The sequence below is a fragment of the Heterodontus francisci genome, chromosome 28 (assembly GCF_036365525.1).
Source record: "Heterodontus francisci isolate sHetFra1 chromosome 28, sHetFra1.hap1, whole genome shotgun sequence".
NCBI classification, from domain to species: Eukaryota; Metazoa; Chordata; class Chondrichthyes; order Heterodontiformes; family Heterodontidae; genus Heterodontus; species Heterodontus francisci.
The window spans coordinates 30,455,260-30,479,628 of NC_090398.1; the positions used below are offsets into that span (position 1 = coordinate 30,455,260).

The window sequence follows — 24,369 nt, forward strand, 5'->3', positions numbered from 1 at the left end:
ACTTATCAGAACCTGTTCAGAGAAAAGATCATCGACCTTAAATATTAATTCTGTTTCTCTCTCCACAGATGCAGCCAGGAGTGTGGAGTATTTACAGCAGTTTATGTTTTTATTTCAGATTTCCTGGATTCCAGTATGTTGGTTCTCTCTTAGCCTTTTCTATGTTAAGGAGAACAATCCCAGTTTGACCAGTCCTCCACACTTTAAACAGCCTCTTCTCTGGTGCTATTCTATTAATTCTCTTCTGTGCCTCATCTGAGGCCTTGACATCCTTCCTAAAGAGTGATGTCCAGAATTTAATACACTGATCCAAGCTGAAGCCTAACCAGCATTTTGTAAGTGATTACCATAATTTCCTTGTTTTTGTACTTTAATCCTCTGTTAATAAAACCAAGGATCGTATATGTTTTGTAAAAGCCTTGCTAAGTTGTCCTGCAATATTTTAGCATGCATACACCCCTGATATCTCTGACTCTGTAACACCTTTAAAGCTGTACCATTTTAATCATATTTTCTCCCCTCACAATTTCTACCAAACGTATTACTTCACACATCTCTATATTAAATTTTATCTGTTACGTGTCTGGCATTTCACCAGTCTGTTTGTTCCCTGAAAGTCTGCTCATATCCTCCTCATTGCTTGAATACCACGAGTGGAATCAGTACAGCCCAACTCCACTGATCACTGCAAATGGACGGAACAAGCGGGAAGCATGTGGCTGTTGGAATGCGCCAATAAGAGCTGCTCATTGCGAGAGAGTTAATACTACAAGTCCAACCCCATTGGTCAGTGTAAATTCACTAGCTCTTCTAGATTCATATCGGTGAGGGGACTAGCCAGAATGGCTGTTCATTACACCAGCAGCAACTTTCATTTATACAGCACCATAAACTTAGTAAAAGGCCCAAAGCACTTCACATGAGCGTTAAAAATACAGGGCCAAAACTGAGCCAAAGAAAGTGACATTAGGTCAGTTGACCAAAAGATTGGACAAAGCCATAGGTTTTAAGGAGAATTTACCAAAGGAGAGTGAGGTAGAACGGTTTAGGGAGGAAATTTCAGAGGTTGGAGAATGGATAGATAAAGATCAACATTCCAATGGCAGCGTGAAGAAATTTTCACATGCAGAAGAGATCAGATTTCTTTGAAGTTTATTGGACTGCATAATGTCACGGAGGTCGGCAGGGGCGATGCCATGCAAGGATTTAAACACAAGGATGGATTTTAAAATCTATGCGTTTCTGGGCTGACAGCCAATGTAGTTCAATGGGTACAGGAGTGATGCGTGAATCGGACTGCATGCCGGTTACTTTTTAAGCAGCAACTTTTGGGTAATGTCATGTCCAGAAAAGAGATTGCATATTGCTACTTTTAAGATACGAACTTTATTCAAGGTGGACTATTTTATAATTGACTTTACATTTTGAAAAATGTGGGCAATATTACAAAAATGGCCGCTGAATTCAGCTGACCTGGCCTGTGTATTCAAACATTGCTTTACTTTCTGTTCAGGAAAACAAAAAGATACATTCGGGTGAAGAAGTGTCGACTACATCATTCCTGAAACATCAAAGGATATTCCTGAATTGAATGAATTCTTCTCAATCACAAAAGCTGTGACGCTGCCACTGAATTTTTATTAAAGAATACATTAATGGATGACCATGGATTTCTACATCCTGGTGCATTGTGTGGTCTCAACACAGAAGAAGGCCTTGCATCTCCTGACATAAGCTAAGGTGAGAGGATTTACCTTAAAAGGTAGTTCTATATCGACAGAGAGAGAGAGAGGGGAGATCAAAGCAACATCACAGAAGGTAGTGGAGCCAGGGGGCTGTGAAATGGCAAAACCAAAACAAAGAAGGAGCCTGCTGTGAATTCTATACTTCAACTTGGTACAGCAGAGAACTGAAAGTGATCCATTACAATCAATCTGAAATCCTAACCACCAGAAATGAACAACACCTCCGCAAGTCAAGACGACAAACAATCAAGGCCTACATCTTCAAATGAGTCTGTTCTACTTCGAAGGTTAATCAGGTTTACCGTAAACCACACATAGCTACCACACCTTGAAACCTACCCTTGATGTTCTGTATATCCTCCCTCAAGACTGCATGTGAGAGTGAATGCTTGTGTGAATGCTGTTGCAACTATTTCGGGAAATTAATGTTACTCATTAACTATTTAAACTTCTGTTTTAAACTTACAAGCAACCTCGTCACTCTCTGTTTTGCTGGCAAGTAAAACACTCAGGGACTAACTCATTGTTTTAAATAAAACACAACTGCGGTCAGTTGGGAAGTGAACTTTGTGAACCACCCATACCCCTTACCACATGGCCAGAACAGTAATTCTAATTGTATGGAGTGTGGAAGATGGGAGGTCGGATAGAATAACATTGGAAGTCAAGTCTAGTGGAATCATAATTCTAGATTCTAGACAATTTCCAAGGATTGAATAATAACAAACATAACCTGGCTATTTGGGAAAAAAAGAGGAGAGAAAATGGGAAACTAGTTAGCCTGATATCAGTCAAAGACAAAATGCTGGAATCTATTATAAGGAATGTGGTAACAGGGATTTTGGCAAATCATAATCTGATTATGCAGAGTCAACACGGATTAATGAAATGGAAATTGCATTTGACAAATCTGTTCGAGTTTTTTGAGGATGTAACTCCTAAAATGGTTTACGGGGAATCTGTAGATGTAGTTTAAATATATTTGCAAGAATCAATCCATAAGATGCCATACATGAGTTTATTGCACAACATTAGGATCCATGGGAATGGAGGGATTATATCAGCAAGGATTGAGGATTCGTTAATCGACAAAAAGGAGAGTAGTAATAAATGGGACTTTTAGGGCTGGCAGGCTGCATCTAGCAGGGCACTGCAAGGATCAGTACTTGGGCCTCAGCTATTTGCAATCTATATCAATGACTTAGATGAAAGGTCTGAGTGTAAGGTACCCAAGTGTGCTGACAATACAAAGTTGGGTGGGAAAGTAAGCAGTGAGGAGGCTGCCAAGGGGCTACAAAGGAATGTAGACAGGGTAGTTGAGTGGGCAAAAACATGGTAGATGGAATATAACGTGGCGAAGTGTGCAGTTATCCATTTTGATAAGACAAATAATTATTAAAAAAGACAGATTATTGTTTGAATGGCGAAGGACTGGAAAATATTTGCATTCAGCTGTACCTGAATGCTCTTGAATATAAAATCATAGAATCAAAGAATGGTAACAGCATTTGGCCCGTTATGTCCATGCTGGCTCTCTGAAAGAGTGACTAATATCGTCCCACTTCCCATCTTTTCCCTGTAACCTCATATTTTTTTCTTTCTCTTCAGATAATGATCCAGTTCTCTTTTGAAGGCCTCGATTGAATCTGCCTCCAGCACACTCTCAGGCAGTTCATTCCACATCCTAACCACTTGCTGTGTAAAAATATTTTTCCTCATGCCGCTGCTGCTTCTTTTGCCAATCACCTTAAATCAGTGCCCTCTGGTTCTGGATCATTCGGTCAGTGGGAACACATTCTCCCTATCTAATCTGTAGAGATATCTCATGATTTCGAACACCTCTATCAACTTTCCTCTTAATCTTTTCACGGAGAACAGACAACTTCTCCAACCTCTCCACGTCACCAAACTTCCTCATCCCTGGAATCATTCTCGTCAATTGTTTTTGCACCTTCTTGAATGCCTTCATATCTTTCCAAAAGTGCGGTGTTCAGAACTGGACACAATACTCCAGGTGACTCCGAACAAGTGTTTTATACATGTTTATCATAAGTTCTTTGTTTTTATACTCTATGCCCCTATTTATAAAGCCCAGGATCCCATATGCTTTATCAAGCACTTTCTCAGCCTGCCCTGCAACCTTCAATTTTTATTCCCAAGGACCCTCTGGTCTGACACCCCGTTAGAATTCTATCATTTAATTTATATGGTCTCTCCTTTTAGTTTCGGTGACTGCAGCTTTGATAGTAACGGAGGTGCGTGAACGGGCTTACTGCTGTGAAGTCAATTTCAGTGTAAATTTAAAAGTGAATTCCCTTTTGTTTTCGGAGGACCAGGGGACTGCTGGGTAAGGAAAAAGGTATATATTTGTGTGGTGGCTGTACCCGAGACACTACACATGTAGTGTCTCCCATCCACCCTCCTCCTCTAACCAAAAAAAAGGACTCTGGTGTGTTGATAAAGTAAGCTTTTTATTTAGGAATTTCTGTCCGTTGGATTGCTAACCTAACAAGTTTTGACTTTTTGTTTTTGGTTTTTCAGTAGATTTGTTGGGAATTTGGAATAGTGGGAATGGAGGTTAAGGCAGTTGTATGTTCCTCCTGCAGAATGTGGGAGGTAAGGGTCGCCAAGAGTGTCCCTGCTGACTGCATCTGTGGGAAGTGCACCCAACTCCAGCTCCTCGAGAACCGCGTTAGGGAAATGGAGCTGGAGCTGGATGAACTTCGGATCATTCGGGAGGCGGAGGAGGTTATTGAGAGGAGTTATGGGGAGGTAGTCACACCTCAGGTAAAAGAAGTAGGTAGATGGGTTACCGTCAGGGGAAGGAGAGGGAACCAGCAGGCAGTGCAGGGATCCCCTGTGGCCGTTTCCCTCAACAACAGGTATACCGTTTTGGATACTGTTGCGGGGGACGACTTACCAGGGGTAAGCAATGGGGTACAGGTATCTGGCACAGAGTCTGTCCCTGTTGCTCAGAAGGGAAGGGGGAAGAGGAGCAGAACATTAGTCATTGGGGACTCCATAGTTAGGGGAACAGATAGGAGGTTCTGTGGGAACGAGAGAGACTCACGGTTGGTATGTTGCCTCCCAGGTGCCAGGGTTCGTGATGTCTCGGATCGTGTTTTTGGGATCCTTAATGGGGAGGGGGAGCAGCCCCAAGTCGTGGTCCACATGGGTACCAACGACATAGGTAGGAAGAGAGATGGGGATTTAAGACAGAAATTCAGGGAGCTAGGGTGGAAGCTTAGAGCGAGAACAAACAGAGTTGTTATCTCTGGGTTGTTGCCCGTGCCACGTGATAGCGAAGCGAGGAATAGGGAGAGAGAGGAGTTGAACACGTGGCTGCAGGGATGGTGCAGGAGGGAGGGTTTTGGTTTCCTGGATAATTGGGGCTCTTTCTGGGGTAGGTGGAACCTCCACAAACAGGATGGTCTTCACCTGAACCAGAGGGGTACCAATATCCTGGGGGGGGAGGTTTGCTAGTGCTCTTCGGGGGGGTTTAAACTAATTCAGCAGGGGAATGGGAACCTAAATTGTAGTGCCAGTGTACAGAATGTTGAGAGTAGTGAGGTCAGGGATATGGTTACAAGGACGCAAGAGGGCACTGGCAAGCAAGAACCTGGTTTAAAGTGTGTCTATTTCAACGCCAGGAGCATCCGGAATAAGGTGGGTGAGCTTGCAGCATGGGTTGGTACCTGGGATCTCGATGGAGTGGCCATTTCGGAGACATGGGTAGAGCAGGGGCAGGAATGGATGTTGCAGATTCCGGGATTTAGATGTTTCAGTAAGAACAGAGAAGATGGTAAAAGAGGGGGGGGGGTGTGACATTGTTAATCAAGGAGAGTATTACAGCGACAGAAAGGACGTTTGAGGACTCGTCTACTGAGGTCGTATGGACCGAGGTTAGAAACAGGAGAGGTGAGGTTACCCTGTTGGGAGTCTTTTATAGACCTCCGAATAGTTCCAGGGATGTAGAGGAAAGGATAGCGAAGATGATTCTCGACAGGGGCGAGAGTAACAGGGTAGTTGTTATGGGGGACTTTAACTTTCCAAATATAGACTGGAAATACTATAGTTCGAGTACTTTAGATGGGTCAGTTTTTGTCCAGTGTGTGCAGGAGGGTTTTCTGACACAGTATGTGGACAGGCCAACCAGGGGCGATGCCACATTGGATTTGGTACTGGGAAATGAACCCGGCCAGGTGTTAGATTTAGATGTAGGTGAGCACTTTGGTGATAGTGATCACAATTCGGTTAGGTTTATCTTAGCGATGGGCAGGGACAGGTATATACCGCAGGGCAAGAATTATAACTGGGGGAAAGGAAATTATGATACGATTAGGCAAGATTTAGGATGCGTAGGATGGGGAAGGAAACTGCAGGGGATGGGAACAATCGAAATGTGGAGCTTATTCAAGGAGCAGCTACTGTGTGTCCTTGATAAGTATGTACCTGTGAGGCAGGGAGGAGGTTGTCGTGCGAGGGAGCCGTGGTTTACTAAAGAAGTTGAAGCGCTTGTCAAGAGGAAGAAGAAGGCTTATGTTAGGATGAGACGTGATGGCTCAGTTAGGGCGCTTGAGAGCTACAAGCTAGCCAGGAAGGATCTAAAGGGAGAGCTAAGAAGAGCAAGGAGAGGACACGAGAAGTCATTGGTGGATCGGATCAGGGAAAACCCTAAGGCTTTCGCTAGGTATATCAGGAATAAAAGAATGACTAGAGTTAGATTAGGGCCAATCAAGGATAGTAGTGGGAAGTTGTGTGTGGAATCAGAGGAGATAGGGGAAGTGTTAAATGAATATTTTGCGTCAGTATTTACAGTAGAGAAAGAAAATGTTGTTGAGAATACTGAGATTCAGGCTACGAGGCTAGATGGGATAGAGGTTCACAAGGAGGAGGTGTTAGCAATTTTGGAAAGTGTGAAAATAGATAAGTCCCCTGGGCCAGATGGGATTTATCCTAGGATTCTCTGGGAAGCTAGGGAGGAGATTGCAGAGCCTTTGTCCTTGATCTTTATGTCGTCATTGTCGACAGGAATAGTGCCGGAAGACTGGAGGATAGCAAATGTTGTCCCCTTGTTCAAGAAGGGGAGTAGAGACAGCCCTGGTAATTATAGACCTGTGAGCCTTACTTCGGTTGTGGGTAAAATGTTGGAAAAGGTTATAAGAGACAGGATTTATAATCATCTTGAAAAGAATAAGTTCATTAGAGATAGTCAGCACGGTTTTGTGACGGGTAGGTCGTGCCTCACAAACCTTATTGAGTTTTTCGAGAAGGTGACCAAACAGGTGGATGAGGGTAAAGCAGTGGATGTGGTGTATACAGATTTCAGTAAGGCGTTTGATAAGGTTCCCCACGGTAGGCTATTGCAGAAAATACGGAAGTATGGGGTTGAAGGTGATTTAGAGCTTTGGATCAGAAATTGGCTAGCTGAAAGAAGACAGAGGGTGGTGGTTGATGGCAAATGTTCATCCTGGAGTTCAGTTACTAGTGGTGTACCGCAAGGATCTGTTTTGGGGCCACTGCTGTTTGTCATTTTTATAAATGACCTGGAAGAGGGTGTAGAAGGGTGGGTTAGTAAATTTGCAGATGACACTGAGGTCGGTGGAGTTGTGGATAGTGCCGAAGGATGTTGTAGGGTACAGAGGGACATAGATAGGCTGCAGAGCTGGGCTGAGAGATGGCAAATGGAGTTTAATGCGGAAAAGTGTGAGGTGATTCAACTTTGGAAGGAGTAACAGGAATGCAGAGTACTGGGCTAATGGGAAGATTCTTGGTAGTGTAGATGAACAGAGAGATCTTGGTGTCCAGGTGCATAAATCCCTGAAGGTTGCCACCCAGGTTAATAGAGCTGTTAAGAAGGCATATGGTGTGTTAGCTTTTATTAGTAGGGGGGTCGAGTTTCGGAGCCACGAGGTCATGCTGCAGCTGTACAAAACTCTGGTGAGACCGCACCTGGAGTATTGTGTGCAGTTCTGGTCACCGCATTATAGGAAGGATGTGGAAGCTATGGAAAGGGTGCAGAGGAGATTTACTAGGATGTTGCCTGGTATGGAGGGAAGGTCTTACGAGGAAAGGCTGAGGGACTTGAGGTTGTTTTCGTTGGAGAGAAGGAGGAGGAGAGGTGACTTAATAGAGACATATAAGATAATCAGAGGGTTAGATAGGGTGGATAGTGAGCATCTTTTTCCTCGGATGGTGATGGCAAACACGAGGGGACATAGCTTCAAGTTGAGGGGTGATAGATATAGGACAGATGTGAGAGGTAGTTTCTTTACTCAGAGAGTAGTAAGGGCGTGGAACGCCCTGCCTGCAGCAGTAGTAGATTCGCCAACTTTAAGGGCATTTAAGTGGTCATTGGATAGACATATGGATGAAAATGGAATAGTGTAGGTCAGATGGTTTCACAGGTCGGCGCAACATCGAGGGCCGAAGGGCCTGTACTGCGCTGTAATGTTTCTAATTCTAATCTCATCTAATCCTCATTCTTCATACCAAAATGAATCATTTCACACTTTTCTGCATTAACTTTCATCTGCCACTTGTTTGCCCATTTCACTACCCTATACCCTCTTGAAGTTTATCACTATCATCCTCACAATTAACATTAATTCCAAGTTTTGTTTCATCCACAAATTTTGAAGTTGTGCCTGCATACCCAATCTAGGTCATAAATGTGTATCAACAAAAGCAGGGGTCCCAACAACAATCCCACTGTCTATTTCTGTCCCACTGAACATATTTCTTCTTAACTTGACTCTATGTTTCTCCCCTTGTCCAGTTTCTTCCAACTTACATCCGTGAATCTTCTGATGGCCTACACTATTGCAAAAACTTCCATGTTTCCTGGATGTAATTCTTCATTATGGAAGTCCAGTCTCTCTGCACCTCCATCACCCACAAGGACGGCTTGGGGCCACTCGGTCTCCTCCTTGAACAGAGACCCAACCAGTCCTCATCACCGCCACCCTCCTCCTCCCGACTGAACGCTTTCTCACATTGAATAACTTCTCCTGCAATTCTACTGGCTTCCTCGAAATGAACGGTGTTGCTATGGGTGCCTGTATGTGACCTAGTTATGCGTGTATTTTTGTGGGGGATCTGAACATTCCTTGTTCTAGTCCTACGCAGGCTCACTCCCCCAACTCTTTTTTCGGTACATTGATGACTGTTTCAGTGACATTTCCTGCTCTCGCCCCGAAATGGAAAACTTCATCAACTTCAGTTCCAATTTCCACCCTTCTCTCACCTTTGCACTGTCACATTTCCCTTCCCTTTCCCTACTTTCTGGGGTAGGCTGTCTAATAATGTTCATCACGAGTGCACCAACTCCCACAGCTAACTTGACTACACCTCCGCACACTCTGTCTCCTGCAAGGACTCCGTTCCATGCTCCCAGTTTCTCCATCTGTGTCACATCTGTTCAGAAGATGCCACGTTCCACAACAGCACTTCTAATATGCTTTCATTTTACCTCAACTGAGCATTCCCCTCCCCCCTCCCCCTACCCCATTATGGTTGACAGTTCCTTCATCCGTATCCACCCATTTCCTGCAGTTCTACTCTCACTGCTTCCCTTCCCTCCCAGAATTGGGATGGGTTTCCCCTTGTCCACCCTTTCCACACCATCAGCCTCTTGAACTACAGGCTCATCATCGGTAGTTTCCGACACCTCAATGGTGATGCTACTACCAAACAGGTCCTCTCCCTCTCGGCATTCAGAAGGGACTATTCTCCCTGTGGCATCCTGGTCTACTCGTCTATCACCCCTGACACCTCACTCCTTCCCATGGCACCTTCCCAAGCAATCACAGGAGGTATAGCATCTGCCCTTGTACCTCCTCGCTCACTGAGAATAGTGTAACTGTTAAATAGATATAAAGTACAGGGGATTTTAAGGATTGCAACAACAATTTAATTATAAATAAAATAAACGTGAGTTTAGTGGAATAGAGTAACAGTTTAGTTAGAAATGTGGAACAGGCAGATTTCGGGGATTGCAGTAGCTTTTTAATTAGCAAGTGCAACAGGGAGATTTAGGGGAGTACAGTAAATGTTTAATTCGAAATAGAGAACAGGGAGATTTAGGGGTGTACAGTAAATGTTTAATTCGAAATAGAGAACAGGGAGATTTAGGGGTGTACAGTAAATGTTTAATTCGAAATAGAGAACAGGGAGATTTAGGGGTGTACAGTAAATGTTTAATTCGAAATAGAGAACAGGGAGATTTAGGGGTGTACAGTAAATGTTTAATTCGAAATAGAGAACAGGGAGATTTAGGGGAGTACAGTAAATGTTTAATTCGAAATAGAGAACAGGGAGATTTTGGGGTGTACAGTAAATGTTTAATTCGAAATAGAGAACAGGGAGATTTAGGGGTGTACAGTAAATGTTTAATTCGAAATAGAGAACAGGGAGATTTAGGGGTGTACAGTAACTGTTTAATTCGAAATAGAGAACAGGGAGATTTAGGGGTGTGCAGTAAATGTTTAATTCGAAATCGAGAACAGGGAGATTTAGGGGTGTACAGTAAATGTTTAATTCGAAATAGAGAACAGGGAGATTTAGGGGTGTACAGTAAATGTTTAATTCGAAATAGAGAACAGGGAGATTTAGGGGTGTACAGTAAATGTTTAATTCGAAATAGAGAACAGGGAGATTTAGGGGATTACAGTAAATGTTTAATTGGAAATAGAGAACAGGGAGATTTAGGGGTGTACAGTAAATGTTTAATTCGAAATAGAGAACAGGGAGATTTAGGGGTGTACAGTAAATGTTTAATTCGAAATAGAGAACAGGGAGATTTAGGGGTGTACAGTAAATGTTTAATTCGAAATAGAGAACAGGGAGATTTAGGGGTGCACAGTAAATGTTTAATTCGAAATAGAGAACAGGGAGATTTAGGGGAGTACAGTAAATGTTTAATTCGAAATAGAGATCAGGGAGATTTAGGGGTGTACAGTAAATGTTTAATTCGAAATAGAGAACAGGGAGATTTAGGGGTGTACAGTAAATGTTTAATTCGAAATAGAGAACAGGGAGATTTAGGGGTGTACAGTAAATGTTTAATTCGAAATAGAGAACAGGGAGATTTAGGGGAGTACAGTAAATGTTTAATTCGAAATAGAGATCAGGGAGATTTAGGGGTGTACAGTAAATGTTTAATTCGAAATAGAGAACAGGGAGATTTAGGAAAACAGTACCTGTTTAATTAGAAATAATGAGCAAGGGAATTTAGCGAAGCATAATCACTGCTTAATTAGAAATAAACGACAGAGTAAGTTAGGAAAACATACTAATGGTTTAATAGAGAAATAGAGAACAGGGAAATTTAGTAGAGCACAGTAACTGTTCAGTTCAGAATTTTTGGAAGTTTAGAAATTGGGCGCATGTAACAGACACCATGTCTATCGAAGTAGGTGACAAGGGAACACAGATACTCTTCAATTACATGTAGAGGGCACGGAATGTCAGGGAAACACCTTAACTGTTTAATTAGAAATAAAGACACTCAAGGGAACACAACAACTTTTTAATTAGGAACAGGGGTGGCTGTATCACAACCATATGGGAATGAAATTGATGTAGTAATGCAACAGTTAACTTCTTCATGCCTTTGCTTTCTATTTTGCGTGCTGATTTTGGATGATGTGAATGATGACATATCGGCTTCTCACAATTGTAGTTGGGTGCAGGTACATTGCTGATTGACAGAATCAATGGAATTACAGCCTCTGCCTGCTGCCTGGCTCTTGCCGCAATCCTGTTGATCACCCGGATCCAGTTAAAATAGAATGTGTCCATTATGTGTATAAAAAAAACTGCTCGTAATTCACTGGCATTTTCCACAGAAGCTGGATATTAGCTGCATTGGTAGAGCCTGAGATCCACGGGGAAATGGAATTCCGTGGAGTTTGGCTTTTTGAATTTCTTAATGACGAGCAGCAAAAGTAATGGGTAAAGCGGGAATGTAATCAAAATTAATAAATGACGCCCATTCACATTTATAGTGCTGAGGTTATTGTTTGCATGATTTTTTCAATAAGCTTCCATGAACACTGAAGTGAGATCATGTTTATTAAACACACAGTACACACAGTAATAGTACTTAAATACACAATTAAAATGTTAGATTACACTCACACACGGTGAAGATTGCGTGGGAATTCAAATGTTTTACCGTTCTGAGTTCATTATGATACTCATTACAAAAGGCCCGGTTTTTAAAATCATTTTCTCTCACTGCCTCTTCGTGACAATCCACACAATTCTGTGTTATGTAATGATACAAAGAATAACATTTACTTATTCTTTATCAGTAGCGATTGTTTCCCTCACTGAGCCAGCTGTTCCTCTATATGCATAACAGATATTATAATCTCAGTTCATTATCTTACCGATAGTTTCACTTTTGATCTATCTAAATACCAAGTGAAACTTTGAATTCTTAGTTTTTTCCTTGTTTCTGTATCATTGCTTACAATTGCAAATTATGACGTCTGACATTTTTTTTTCCTTTAAAGAACTAGTTATCAAACGATTAAAATTCTAGGAAAGTTGTGAATACAATGGCATGGCTTATGTAAAATGTCTTATTAATTCATCCTGAAAATGAACATTATAACCTGGTCCAACCGCTCAGTTGCGATTTAAATAGAGTTATACCTTCCTGTTTAACATAATAATATACAGAGAAATATTAGAGTATTTTCAGCCATCACTAAACAGCATGTCATCAGGATCATAGATCTGTCTCGGTCCAATCATTTGCAAAGATCTCTATCAATTCGTTTTAAACAAGCTCTCACTATCCAGCGACACATTAACCATTTCGTGGAGTGGTTTTATCAGCCTGAGTGACCACGTTTTGGATTCATTCATCAGATCATCTTCATCATGAGATAAGCGATCAGATACATTCCTCTCATTCTCCAGCACAAGCAAGGATAGAAGCATTTCCAACAGAAATCTGTCAATTCGCCATTTTAAATACAGTTTCCACACATTCATTAGCTTGTTCATTGAGATAAGTTTGATATATTTTGGTGAGGCTTGCCCAGATGGTTTCAGTTATGCAGGAATATGAAATGATAGTTAGAAGCAGAGTGTTCCTATTGAGGCACCTGTAAAGCACGGCCACAGATTGAAGGTTTAATGTAAGAGGTTCAGAAATAAGGGTAGGAGAGGTTTTCTTATATGGAGAGCTGTGAGTCTGTAGAATGAACGGAGGCAGAAATTATATTAATATTCAAGATTACATTGAAAAGTTGGTCAAATAAAAATAGGCAAAAGATACGTTGAGACAGAGATGGTAAAGTGATTGGAACTATTTGTCAGGGTGGAGGTTAAACGTCGACTAGGACTGATTGGGTAGAAGAGATTTTTCTCCTGTGGGAACATTCCAACATTTTGATGACTAGTTGAGAGTTTAAATAAATATATATGAACATAACTCTCTAACGTCACATCAGCAAGTCAGGTTCCTATTGTTTCCAGCATTAGATACTTATTAGGAGACAGGAGCTCGTTCTATTGCACAAAGGACAAGGGACTGGGGGGTGGGGGGGGGAGAGGGAGGTGGGGTCGCTCTTGGGGTTGTTCAGAGTCTGATGAGGAGACCAGAGCCTACAACATTCAAATCAAAATTAGATCAGAATTACAAAATGACTCTGACTGTAAGACTTTGCTTCTTCAATAAAGAAAAGGTTATCTGTTAATTAACCTGAGCCTGTCATTCCAGTAGCTGAGGTCGAGGGCAGATACCGCTGACAGCCAATGTTCTCTACATCACTGCTGAAGCTCAATCATCAATGTCCACTTTGAATCGGCATCGGGAGGTGATTTTGTTCATCCGGATAAAGATATCGACATCATACAGACAGCATGCAGTGAAAGAAATATGTTCTGAAAACTGTGCAGTTTCACAACAACAATCTGCGTTTGTCCTCGCAGAAAAACGGCCATTCTAAAATGAAACACCGCCTGTAATTATAACTCACTTTAGGACAAGAAATGTTCGTTTGATTTGTTCTTTGTTTCACCAAATACCCTAAAGGTCCAAACAAATTTCAGGACCATCTTTATCTCTTCCCTGAATTTAGTTTGTGTAGCTGCATAAATACATGTGTTTGAACAGGAACTCAAATACATGAGCATATATCCGGTTTCAGCGAAGATGTACTCAGGGGCTGTATAATCACCCTGGTATTGTGATGTATTTGCTAGTCCGGTAGTTAAAAAACAAACGAGAGTTGTCAGCCACAGCACGATATAACTGCCCGATACACTGAACAGTAAAATGATGGCTTTCCTTCTCGTTTCCATCTCTGGATCACTCTGGTTCTCGCTGCTGTGACCCCGCAATGCCCTGCACGCTCTACTTGCAAAAACAATCTGTCTGACTGTCAAACAATTAAACAGTAATATCAAAGAAAAAGGAATCCAAGCCGCTAAAATACTTTGTAACCAGGAGAACCCGACTCCCGCAGGCGATGAAAAAAATTCCTGTCTGGACTGACAACCCCAATCGATATTGTTAATTATATAGTCAGATTGAAAGGCATAGAAAAATGGGACGCTGTGTAAAAAGACTAGAACAGAGACTGTTGTTATAGCCACAGCCGCATTTCTTACTGTGCAATACTTTGTTTTAAACCTTTGACAACAAATAGCTACAAATCTGTCAAATGTGAACAAGGTTGTAAACCACACGGACATATGCAGGCTGGTAGCATTCATGTAAATCATAAACTTACAAACGGCAGTATAGGACAGGAAGGAATGTGGGAAATGATATGTAAAAATGTGTCTAAGGATTATATTGAAAATCATGACCATTAGATCTGCTGCTGCCATCGCAACCATGTAGGCAGAGATACATTTGGAAAGACCACAATTTCCTCTGGCGAGAATCAGGATTGTCAGTAGGTTCGCTGCAATAAAAGGGAGAAGAAACAAGTGAGAGGCACATCAGATAAATCTCACAGCATACTGTGGATGTTGTTGAGATGTGTTCCTATTACTTTTATTAAATAATAAGAGTGAAGAGAGACCCTCACCATCGACAGCCAGGCAGTGATGTCTCCGCGAGGTGAGGATTGTATTTGGCCGATGTAACATTACTTATTAAGAGTTACAGGGCTACAAGTGATATTCAAACTAAACTTGTTTTTTTTTAAGAACTGAAATGGAACAAATATACATATATCTATACACACACGCAAAGCGGTCTTACTATGCCGGATTCCACCCACAACTGACTGGGCATGTGTGACACGACATCACTTCCTCCGGTGACCTTCACTGACAGTTCCTACCGTCTTCCTAATGCAATCAGTTCTACAGGTTGTTCCACAACAGTCGATAATGTAAAACCAAAGTTATGAAATCAGTCATCTTCATCCATCTTTCCCGATTTAATTTCCATGACTATCGCCCCCGACACTGGATTGCGACTCCGTTCACTCCCTCTGGTTCAAGCCAAGGTGGGGTATCTCGCACGGAGAGTATAGTTAGAGGAAAAATCATTTTAAAGAGAAACTTTGGATGGTTCAATAGTTTATCCACATTCGGCAGTCAGTAAATAAATGGATTACCTTCCGTGCATCCAAATACATATTTCATTGCAGTGCTGAGCGCTAAAAGCATCCCGCCATGAGACTTGTACCATGTGATGCGCCGACCCAATTTTAAGAGTTACCACTGCCATCCCATGGAGCAGTAGATGGAATTTTACACTTAGTTTGTTTGATGTACTTGGAGAGGAGAATCTCGGGAACAGCAGAGGATGGCAATATAGCTGTCAATATAATTTCAAAATAACTACTGGTATGATATAGGTTCAAACAAAACATTCAGCTGATCTAAAATCAATCACATTGGGCTGAAACGCTGCGTTTTTTTTCTATTTATAATCTTTCTGATAGAGCTGCTGATATCAGAATGGGAGTGCGTAGATCCGCCAGGATTCTTTGCAGCCGAGGAGATGGAAGCGGCTCCCTGAATGGTAATTATTTCTCAAAATATCTTTCACCGTCCCCTGTTGTGTGGAGATGGCTGCAGTCGGTGGAATTTACAACTTTCGGTATAACATTACAAATGAGATTATTACTGTGGCTACTAAACAACAAGTCGTTTACTGATTACGAACTGTTAGAGTGGAGGGAAATCATCCTCGCCCTCTCTCAGTATCGGCATGAAAGTTAAGCTCCTGGTGCCCACAATCTTTCAATCAAAACAGCACCTCAGCGGCAGTGCAGACAGATCGGACTCCTGCTGATATTCAGCACCCTATCCTGGTGGACAAATAATTCTGCAATGAGGACATTATCGGAATCTGCTACATATTCATTAGTAACGGGATAGTCAACAGCTATTAGATAACAGGATACATTGACTTACCAGGGACACCAAAAGCTGCCAGAAAAGGGTAGTAAATGTGCTTTATCTGTAGTATTGTTGGCAGTACCATTTTTGTTAGAATATTTGAATCCTGTACGACCTTATAATTCCGAATCTAGTTCACTTCTGATCCGTTAACGCTTCCCCTTTAAAGAATAATTCATGCTGCGTGAGACAATAATTAGCGTTAGTTACACTCACTTAACAAACAAGGCGATATTTCCCTCTTCAATACACCCGTGACACTAATGGAAATCTGTAGAGGTCTTTCTATGAAACTGCGCCGATTAAATTCAATAAACAGAAAGTAATCCCAGAGGCAGTTCGCTCCGGCGGGAACATTCCTCCCAGACTCTATCTGATGTCCGTGGAGCTTCACATTCAATCCTTGAAATCTTTATATAATACTAATGTCCCCGTACAATTCTCTCCAACATTACCAATGTTATTAACAATTTAACATCACTGGTATTGACCCTACTCCAACGTTAGTGGTGGTGACTCTAATCTAGCATTTCTGGTATTGATCTTACTCTAATATCCCTGGGACTGATCCAACTCTGAGCAATACTTGTAGCGACTCTCATTTAGCCTTCCCGGTATTGACCTCACTCTAACATTGCTGGTGGTGATTCTAAACTAACATGACTAGTATTGACCTCACGCTAACATTGCTGGTAGTGATTCGAATCTAACATTACCAGTATTGACTTTACTCTCGCAATACTGGTGGTGATTATAAGTGAACAGACCTGGTACTGACCTTATTGCAACACTCCTGAACACAACTCCACTCTAACATCAATGGTGGTTATTCTAGCCTAATCTACTGGCGTTGGCCCGATTTTAACGTTACTGTTGCTCACTTTTCACGGACATTACTGTTGCTGACCCAACTGTAACGTTACTGTATGTAACTGTACTTTAACATTACTGATGGTGAAACGAAAACAGAAAATGCTGGAAATAATCAGCAGGTCAGGCATCATCTGTGGAGAGAAAAACAGTTAACGTTTCAGGTCTGTGTAACCTTTAATCAGAATTGGTGATGATCTTCCACTAACGGTACTGCTTGTGATCCCTGTACTACTATTAATGATAGTAATCCCAAAGCAGCATGAGTGCTGGTGCCAAATGTGTAACAATACTGGTGGTGAACCTACTCTAACATTATTGGTGGTGACCTGATTCTAACATTACTGTGTGTAATTGCACTGGAACATTATTAATGCTTATTCGGTTTTCCACCATATAAATGGTGACTCTGCTGCTGGTTATTCTTCAGACCTCCTGATGTGTCATCTGCACTGACCACATCCTACACTCCACTCCTACGGCACTCACTTCCTCGCCCTCTACAATTAATGTTTCTGGTTGAGCATGGTTGTTCCCAATTTGCTATTGTGTTCATCTCTGTGTTTAGTTTCTGATCCACGTTTTCTCCATTGGAGGGGCAGCCGAGCACTGCATCCATATTATCACCCAACAATGATGCGAATTACTCATCACCATTCAATATAAAATTGTGACTTCACTAGTAATGTTAGAATAACGAACTACCAACAACGTTAGTGTAGGATCACCATCAGTAATGCTAGAGTCAGGTCACCAAAATATTATTTGTGTAGGTTCACCAGCAGTAATGTTTCCAGATTGATTATCACCAGTATTGTTAGAGGAGGGTCAACACCAGTAATGTAAGGGTAGTCTCACTAGTCATAACGTTACAGTAGAGTAACCAACAGTAAAGTCGTAACGGCACAGACACCAGTAAAATTATCACCCATAGTGTTAGCGTAAAATGACCACTAGTAACAGTAGAGTAGGGACACTACCAGTTATGCTGAGGAAGAACTATTGCATTTAATGCTAGATTAATTGTCACCACATATAATGGTCGTGTAAAGATCACCAACAATAATGTTAGACTAACATCACCTCCAGTCGTGTTCGAGCAGGGACGCTATTCTTAATATTTCTACTGAATTGCTAACAGTGAATTTAGTAACGCAACAAGCACCAGTAATGTTAGAAGCAGGGTCTCCATCAAAAACTGTTAGTGTAAGTCAGCAATGTAAGGGTAGACGCACCAGAGAAGTTGTTAGTGCCAAGAATGACACCATTTAAGTCTGAGTCATGTCATCGCCCATAATGATAGAGTATGGTGACCACCTATAATGTTAGACAGTTGCCACCATTAACATTAGAGTTGAGTTGCCACGAGTAATGTTAGACTTCGTGAGCTGCAATACAAATAAGGTGCACACTGCTGCCACTGTGCATCGGTTGTGAAGGGAGTGAATGTTTGTGGATGGGGAGCCAATCATGTGGGCTACTTTGTCCTGGATGGTGTTGAGCTTCTTAAATGTTGTTGGTGCTACACACATCTAGGCTAGTGGAGAGTATACCATCACATTCCTGACTTGATCTTGTAGATGGTGGACAGACTTTGGGGAGTCAGGAGGTGAGTTACTCGTCGAAGGATTCCTAGCCTCTGACCTGCTTTTGTAGCCATGGTATTTATGTGGCTACTCCAATTCACTTTCTAGTCAGTGGTCACCCCCAGAATGCTGACAGTGGGGGATTACGCAATGTTAATGCCATTGAATGTCAAGGGGAGATAGTTAGATTCTCTCTTGTTGGAGATGGTAATTGTCTGTCACTTGTGTGGCACGGATGTTATATGCCACTTATCAGTCCAAGCCTAGATTTTGTCCAGGTCTTACTGCATTTCTATGTGGACTGTTTCAGTATCTAAGGAGTCGCAAAAAGTGTTGAACATTGTGCAATCATCAGCAAACATCCCCACTTCTGACCTTATGATTGAAGGAAGGTCATTGATGAAGCACCTGAAGATGGTTGGGCCTAGGACATTACCCTGAGGAACTCCTGCAGTGATGTCCTGGAGCTGAGATGATTGAACGCCAAGGTTAAAAAGATAGGCAGGGTGGTAGGGGCTGGAGGAAGTTACAGAAAAAAATGCACATTGGATGGGTTGGAGGAGGTTACAGAGATAGGGTGAAATGTAGGGTCTGGGGGAAGTCACACAGATAGGGACTAATGTATCAACTGGAGGATGTTACAGAGGTTAGGTGAGTTGTAGGGCTTGAGGAGGTTAAAAACATGGTGGGGGGGAGGGTAGGCGAGGCCTCGGAGGGTTTTGAATACAAGGATGAATATTTTAAAATTGAGATGTTGTTGGACCAGGCGTGAATGTCTGTTAGTGAAGGCGGGGAGATGGGTGAACATGACCTGCTGCGAGGTAGGACATAGCGGAAGCAGAAAGTTGGAAAATGGGGGGCCAGTCAGGAGAAAGCTGGATTTGACAAGTTTGGAGATAACAAAGGCAGAGATGAGGATTTCAGCAGCAGATGAGCTGAGGCAAAGGAGGCGACGGGCAATATTCACCCACCAGCAAACACTGAGTGGCACTGTGAGATTTAGACTGCACATGAACCCATTAAATAATCATATGTACAGACTCACAGATCTTGATTGCATACTGAAGAATAATTTTCCATTCATCAGTGTCTGTGAAAAACATTAAATAAATAATATTCATCTGTTATCGCATTTTTGTACTCTGTTCCTGAGCTGTGCTGAACCTGCTCTGGGAGTTTTTGATGGGCTACATTAATTGGCCGTGTACAGTCCTGTATTAGGCGGTGAAGAAGCAGAGCATGTTCAGTACACAACGGGTCAAAGGGAACGATTCACTTCTGTCAGCTACAGGGAAGAGAGACTGACATTAACATCAAGGCAGCGTTTGACCGAGTGTGGCATCGAGGAGGCCGAGTAAAATTTAAGTCAATAGGAATCCGCTGGTTGGAACCATACCGAGCACAAAGGAAGATGGTTGTGGTTGTTGGAGGTCGATCATCTCAGTCCCAGGACATCACTGCAGGAGTTTCTAAGGGTCGTGTCCGAGGCCCAACCATCTTCAGCTGCGTCCTCAATGACCTGCCCTCCATCGTAAGGTCAGAGCTGGGGATAATCACTGATGATTGCACAGTGTTCAGTTCAACTCACACCTCCTCAGATAATGAAACCCCAGCAGAAAATGTTGGAAATACTGAGCAGGTCAGGAAGCATCTGTGGAGAGAGAAACAGAGCTAGTGATTCAGCCCGATGGCTTCCAGATTTCCAGCATCTACAGTATTTTGTCTCAGATAATGAAGCAATCCACAGCCACATGCATCAAGACCCAGACAACATTCAGGCTTGGGCTGACCAGTGGCAAGTAACATTCACGTCACACAAGTGCCAGGCAATGACCATCTGCAACAAGAGAGAATCCAACCACCTCCCCTTGGCATTCAAAGCATTATCCCATCGCTGAATCCCCCAGCATCAACACCCTGGGGAAACATTGACATCAATCTTAACTGAACAAATCACATCAATAGCTTTGTCACCCAGTGACTGGTGGGTGTCTGGAACTCACTGCCTGAAAGAATGGTGTTGGCAGAAACCCTCATCATATTTCAAACAATCTCTTGGAAATGCACTTGAAGGAATAACTTCTCCATGTTTAAAATGGGTAAGGAATAACTCTCCTCGTCTGCACTGCCCCATCGAACACTCTCAGAGAAGGTACAGCACGGGATAGATACAGAGTAAAGCTCCGTTTAAACTGTCCCTGGAGTGTCGGATTAACCCGGGTCACTCACTGTGCCTGGCTCAGGCTCAAGACTCACCTGCCTCAGTCACTGAGATGCTCCTGTACCACTCGCCTGAATGTAAGCGGATGCCGGGCTTGGGAGCAGGACAGGCACACGGGATTAGGACGACTGCTCATGTGGAGGATAAGCATCAGTAATCCCTCAGAGAATCAGAACAGACCAGCGACACTCAGAAAAGGAAACTTGTGTTGAATTTGTGAGCCTTGCATTGTGGAATGTTTTAGTATTTGGTGAGAATGTTGAGCCAGTGAAATTTTGCCCTAGTGGGATGAATAGATACTATATGACTTTATTACAACAGTAAGGTACCATGTATACTGTAAATATGGACCGAAATGACTGAAATAACAATGTAACTGATCAAATTTCAGCTGCATACTATGATTGCAGTTATAACTGCTATCTTGTGAGAACGGACATGTACTGTGGAAGAGTCTGTCACTCTAGAATTGGCCTTTATAGCCACTCCAGGCGCTGCTCCACAAACCACTGACCACCTCCAGTCCCTTACCCATTGTCTCTCGAGACAAGAAGGCCAAAGAAGATAACTGCTATCTTGTGAGAATGTACATGAGACACGATGGGATGAAGTCAAAGTGGACACTGTTGAATTTGCTAGCTTGATCTTTGTGGGAACACAAGGGTTAGGCAAGTTAAAAATATTAAATGGTCAATTCACTTGTACAAGTAAACACTTAACAGACATCGTTATGGAATGTCCCATGTGCTGCATTCCTACTCCTACATCTGCTCTGTCCGGACCCCTCATGATTTTGAACATCTCTATCAAATCTAATCTTACGTTTCTCTTCTCTATGGAGAACAACCTCAGCTTCTCCAATCAATTCACGTAACTGAGGTCCCTCATCCCTGGAACCTTGCTTGTGGATCTTTTCTGCACCCTCTCTAATGCCCCCACATCCTTCCAAAAGTACGGTGCCCAGAATTGGACACAATACTAGTTGGGGATGAACCAGTGTTTTATAAAGCTTCATCATAAGCTCCTTGCTTTTATATTCTGAGCCTCTATTTACAACGCCTGGTATCCCATATGCCTTTTAACCACTTTCTCTACTAGCCCTGCCACATTCAATTTGTGCACAGATATCCCCAGGTCTCTCTGTTCCTGCACCCACTTTCTTCTGTTTTTAGGTTCTCATGACAGAGAGGGATGGGAGGACAGGGAGGTCTAGAAAGAAGGAGGGGGAGAGCAAGCAAACAAACAGGAAACACGTATGGGAACACCACCACCTGCAAGTTTCCCTTCAAATCACACTGCATCCTGAGTTGGATCTATATCGCCATTCCTTCACTGTGACTGGGTCAAAACCCTGGAACTCCCTTCCTAACAGCACTGTGGGTGTACCTACCCCACGTGGTATCAAGAAGGTTAAAGGGCAATTAGGGATGGGCAGTAAATGCTGGCCTAGCCAGTAATGCACACATCTAACAAAATGAATTAAAAAGATAACAATTTGGCACCAAGTCACTTAAGGAGATATTAGACGAGACACAAGAACACAAGAAGTAGAAGCAATAGGGCATTCAGCCCCTCGAGCCTGCCCCGCCATTCAATAAAATCATGGCTGATCTGTCCCAGGCTCAAGTCCTCTTTCAGGTCTGCACCGCATAACCCTCGACTCCCTGAAATTTCAAAAATCTATCTTCCTACTCCTTAAATACAATTAGGCCCTAGCCTCCACAACTCTGAGGTAGAGAATTCCAGAGATTCACCACCAAAATCCTGGTCAAAGAGCTTGGATTTAGGATGCGCCTTCAATTGGGAAAGAGAGTTAGTGAGATGGTGAGGTTTAGGAAAAGAATTCCAGAGTTAGGGCCTTGGCAGCTTGAAGGCACGGTCACCAATGGTGGAACGATTCAAATTGGGGATGTGCAAGAGGCCAGAATTAGAGGATCGCAGACATTGGAGGATTGTGGAGCAGGAGAAGATTGCAGAGATAGGGAGGGGTCATTTGTGGAAGACAATTCCAAAATTCCACCACCCTTTGTGTGTAGAAATGTTAATAGATTTCATCTTGAAAGGATTTTAGATTAATTTTCTATTTTTCGACTGTACCCCTCGTCCGAGACTCCCCCAACCAGTGAGAAGAGTTTCTCTCTACCTACCTCATCAGCTTCCAAGATTATCTTATAAACTTTGATCAAATCTCCACTTACTCTTCTTAATTCCAGGGATACAGAGTAAAGCACTGACTACACTGTCCCATCAAATGCTGCCTAGCCAAATTATCTGCAGAGTAAATCTCTGTCTTCTCTGTTCTATCAAACACTCCCAGGTCAGGTACAGTGTGAGGTTAGATACAGAGTAAAGCTGCCTCTATATATGCCTCTCTTTCTACTCCTCCATTCAGATGGAGAGTAACAGTGTGAAAGACAGGGATAGATAGAAAGAGGAGAATAACAGAGAGAGGGAGGGATAGCATTGGGGAGAGAGTACCAGAGAAAAAGAGGAAGAGATTGGGATGGGGAGTGTCAGTCAGTGTTCCTGCAAAGCTGTGTGCAGCAACCTGGAAGGTACCATGCAGGTCCTGCTCCGTGATAAATTACACACGTCTTCAAAGATTCTTAAAAATTTAAAGGGACAGCGCATGAAAAAATAACTGGCCCTGCACAGCAACTAAACTTTCCGGGAACATTGGAGCCAGCTGTAGCTCCGTGGGTAATAATCTTGCCTCTGAGTTATACATTTGTGGGTTCAGCTCAGAACACAAAATCTAGGCTGATGCCACCCAAAAGAAAATCAGCACAGACCAGCGAGACTCAGAAAAGGAAACAATTGATGCTGAACCACTTGCTAATTTTAGAGTTTGAGTAAAATTTTAATATATGCTGATGATACCAAACTTGGAGGAGATGCAAACAGTGAGGATGATACCAATCGACTGCAACAGGACATAGATAGGCCATCAGACTGGGCAGACAAGTGACAGATGGAATTTAATACAGGCAATTGTGAGGTGATGTATTTTTGCAGAAGGGATCGGGAGAGGCAATATAGACTTAATGGCACAGTTCTAGGGAGTGTGCAGGGACAGAGGGACATGTACATAAATCTTTGAAGGTGGCAGGACATATTGAGAGAGTAGTCAGCAAAGTATATGGGATCTTCGGCTTCATAAATAGAGGTGATGAGTACAAAAGCATGGAAGATATGCTGAACCTTTACAAAGCTCTGGTTAGGCTACAACTAGAATATTGCATCCAGTTCTGGTCACCACACATTAGGAAGGATGTGAGGGTCCTTCAGGGGATCAGAGGAGATGGTAGTTCCAGGGAGGGGAGGGGTTAGCAAAGTGGATTGGGAACAGCTACCTGAAGGTAAATGTGTGTCAGAGCAGTGAGAGTTAGTGAGGGTTGAGGACAAATATTTTCCCACAAAGACAAACAGAGTGAGACTCCCAAATCTAGAGCCCCTTGGATGTCAAGGCTCAAACCGGGTAGCATAAGGCACAGCAGGGAAGCTAATGTCAGATACCGAGAGTTCAATATCACAGAAAGCCGAGAGGAGTGAAGAAAGTTCAGGG

At 42.6% G+C, this 24,369-nt stretch overlaps 1 protein-coding gene across 1 annotated transcript; it reads right to left on the reverse strand.

Annotated features, from left to right (window-relative positions):
- Positions 1 to 13,742: 13,742 nt before the first annotated feature.
- On the reverse strand, positions 13,743 to 16,212 carry LOC137345189 (probable G-protein coupled receptor 139). The gene is made up of 2 exons (XM_068008654.1): positions 16,143 to 16,212; positions 13,743 to 14,674 (listed from the first exon to the last, which is right to left on the reverse strand). The coding sequence occupies exons 1-2, from the start codon at positions 16,210 to 16,212 to the stop codon at positions 13,743 to 13,745; spliced, it is 1,002 nt and encodes a 333-aa protein (XP_067864755.1).
- Positions 16,213 to 24,369: the final 8,157 nt, after the last annotated feature.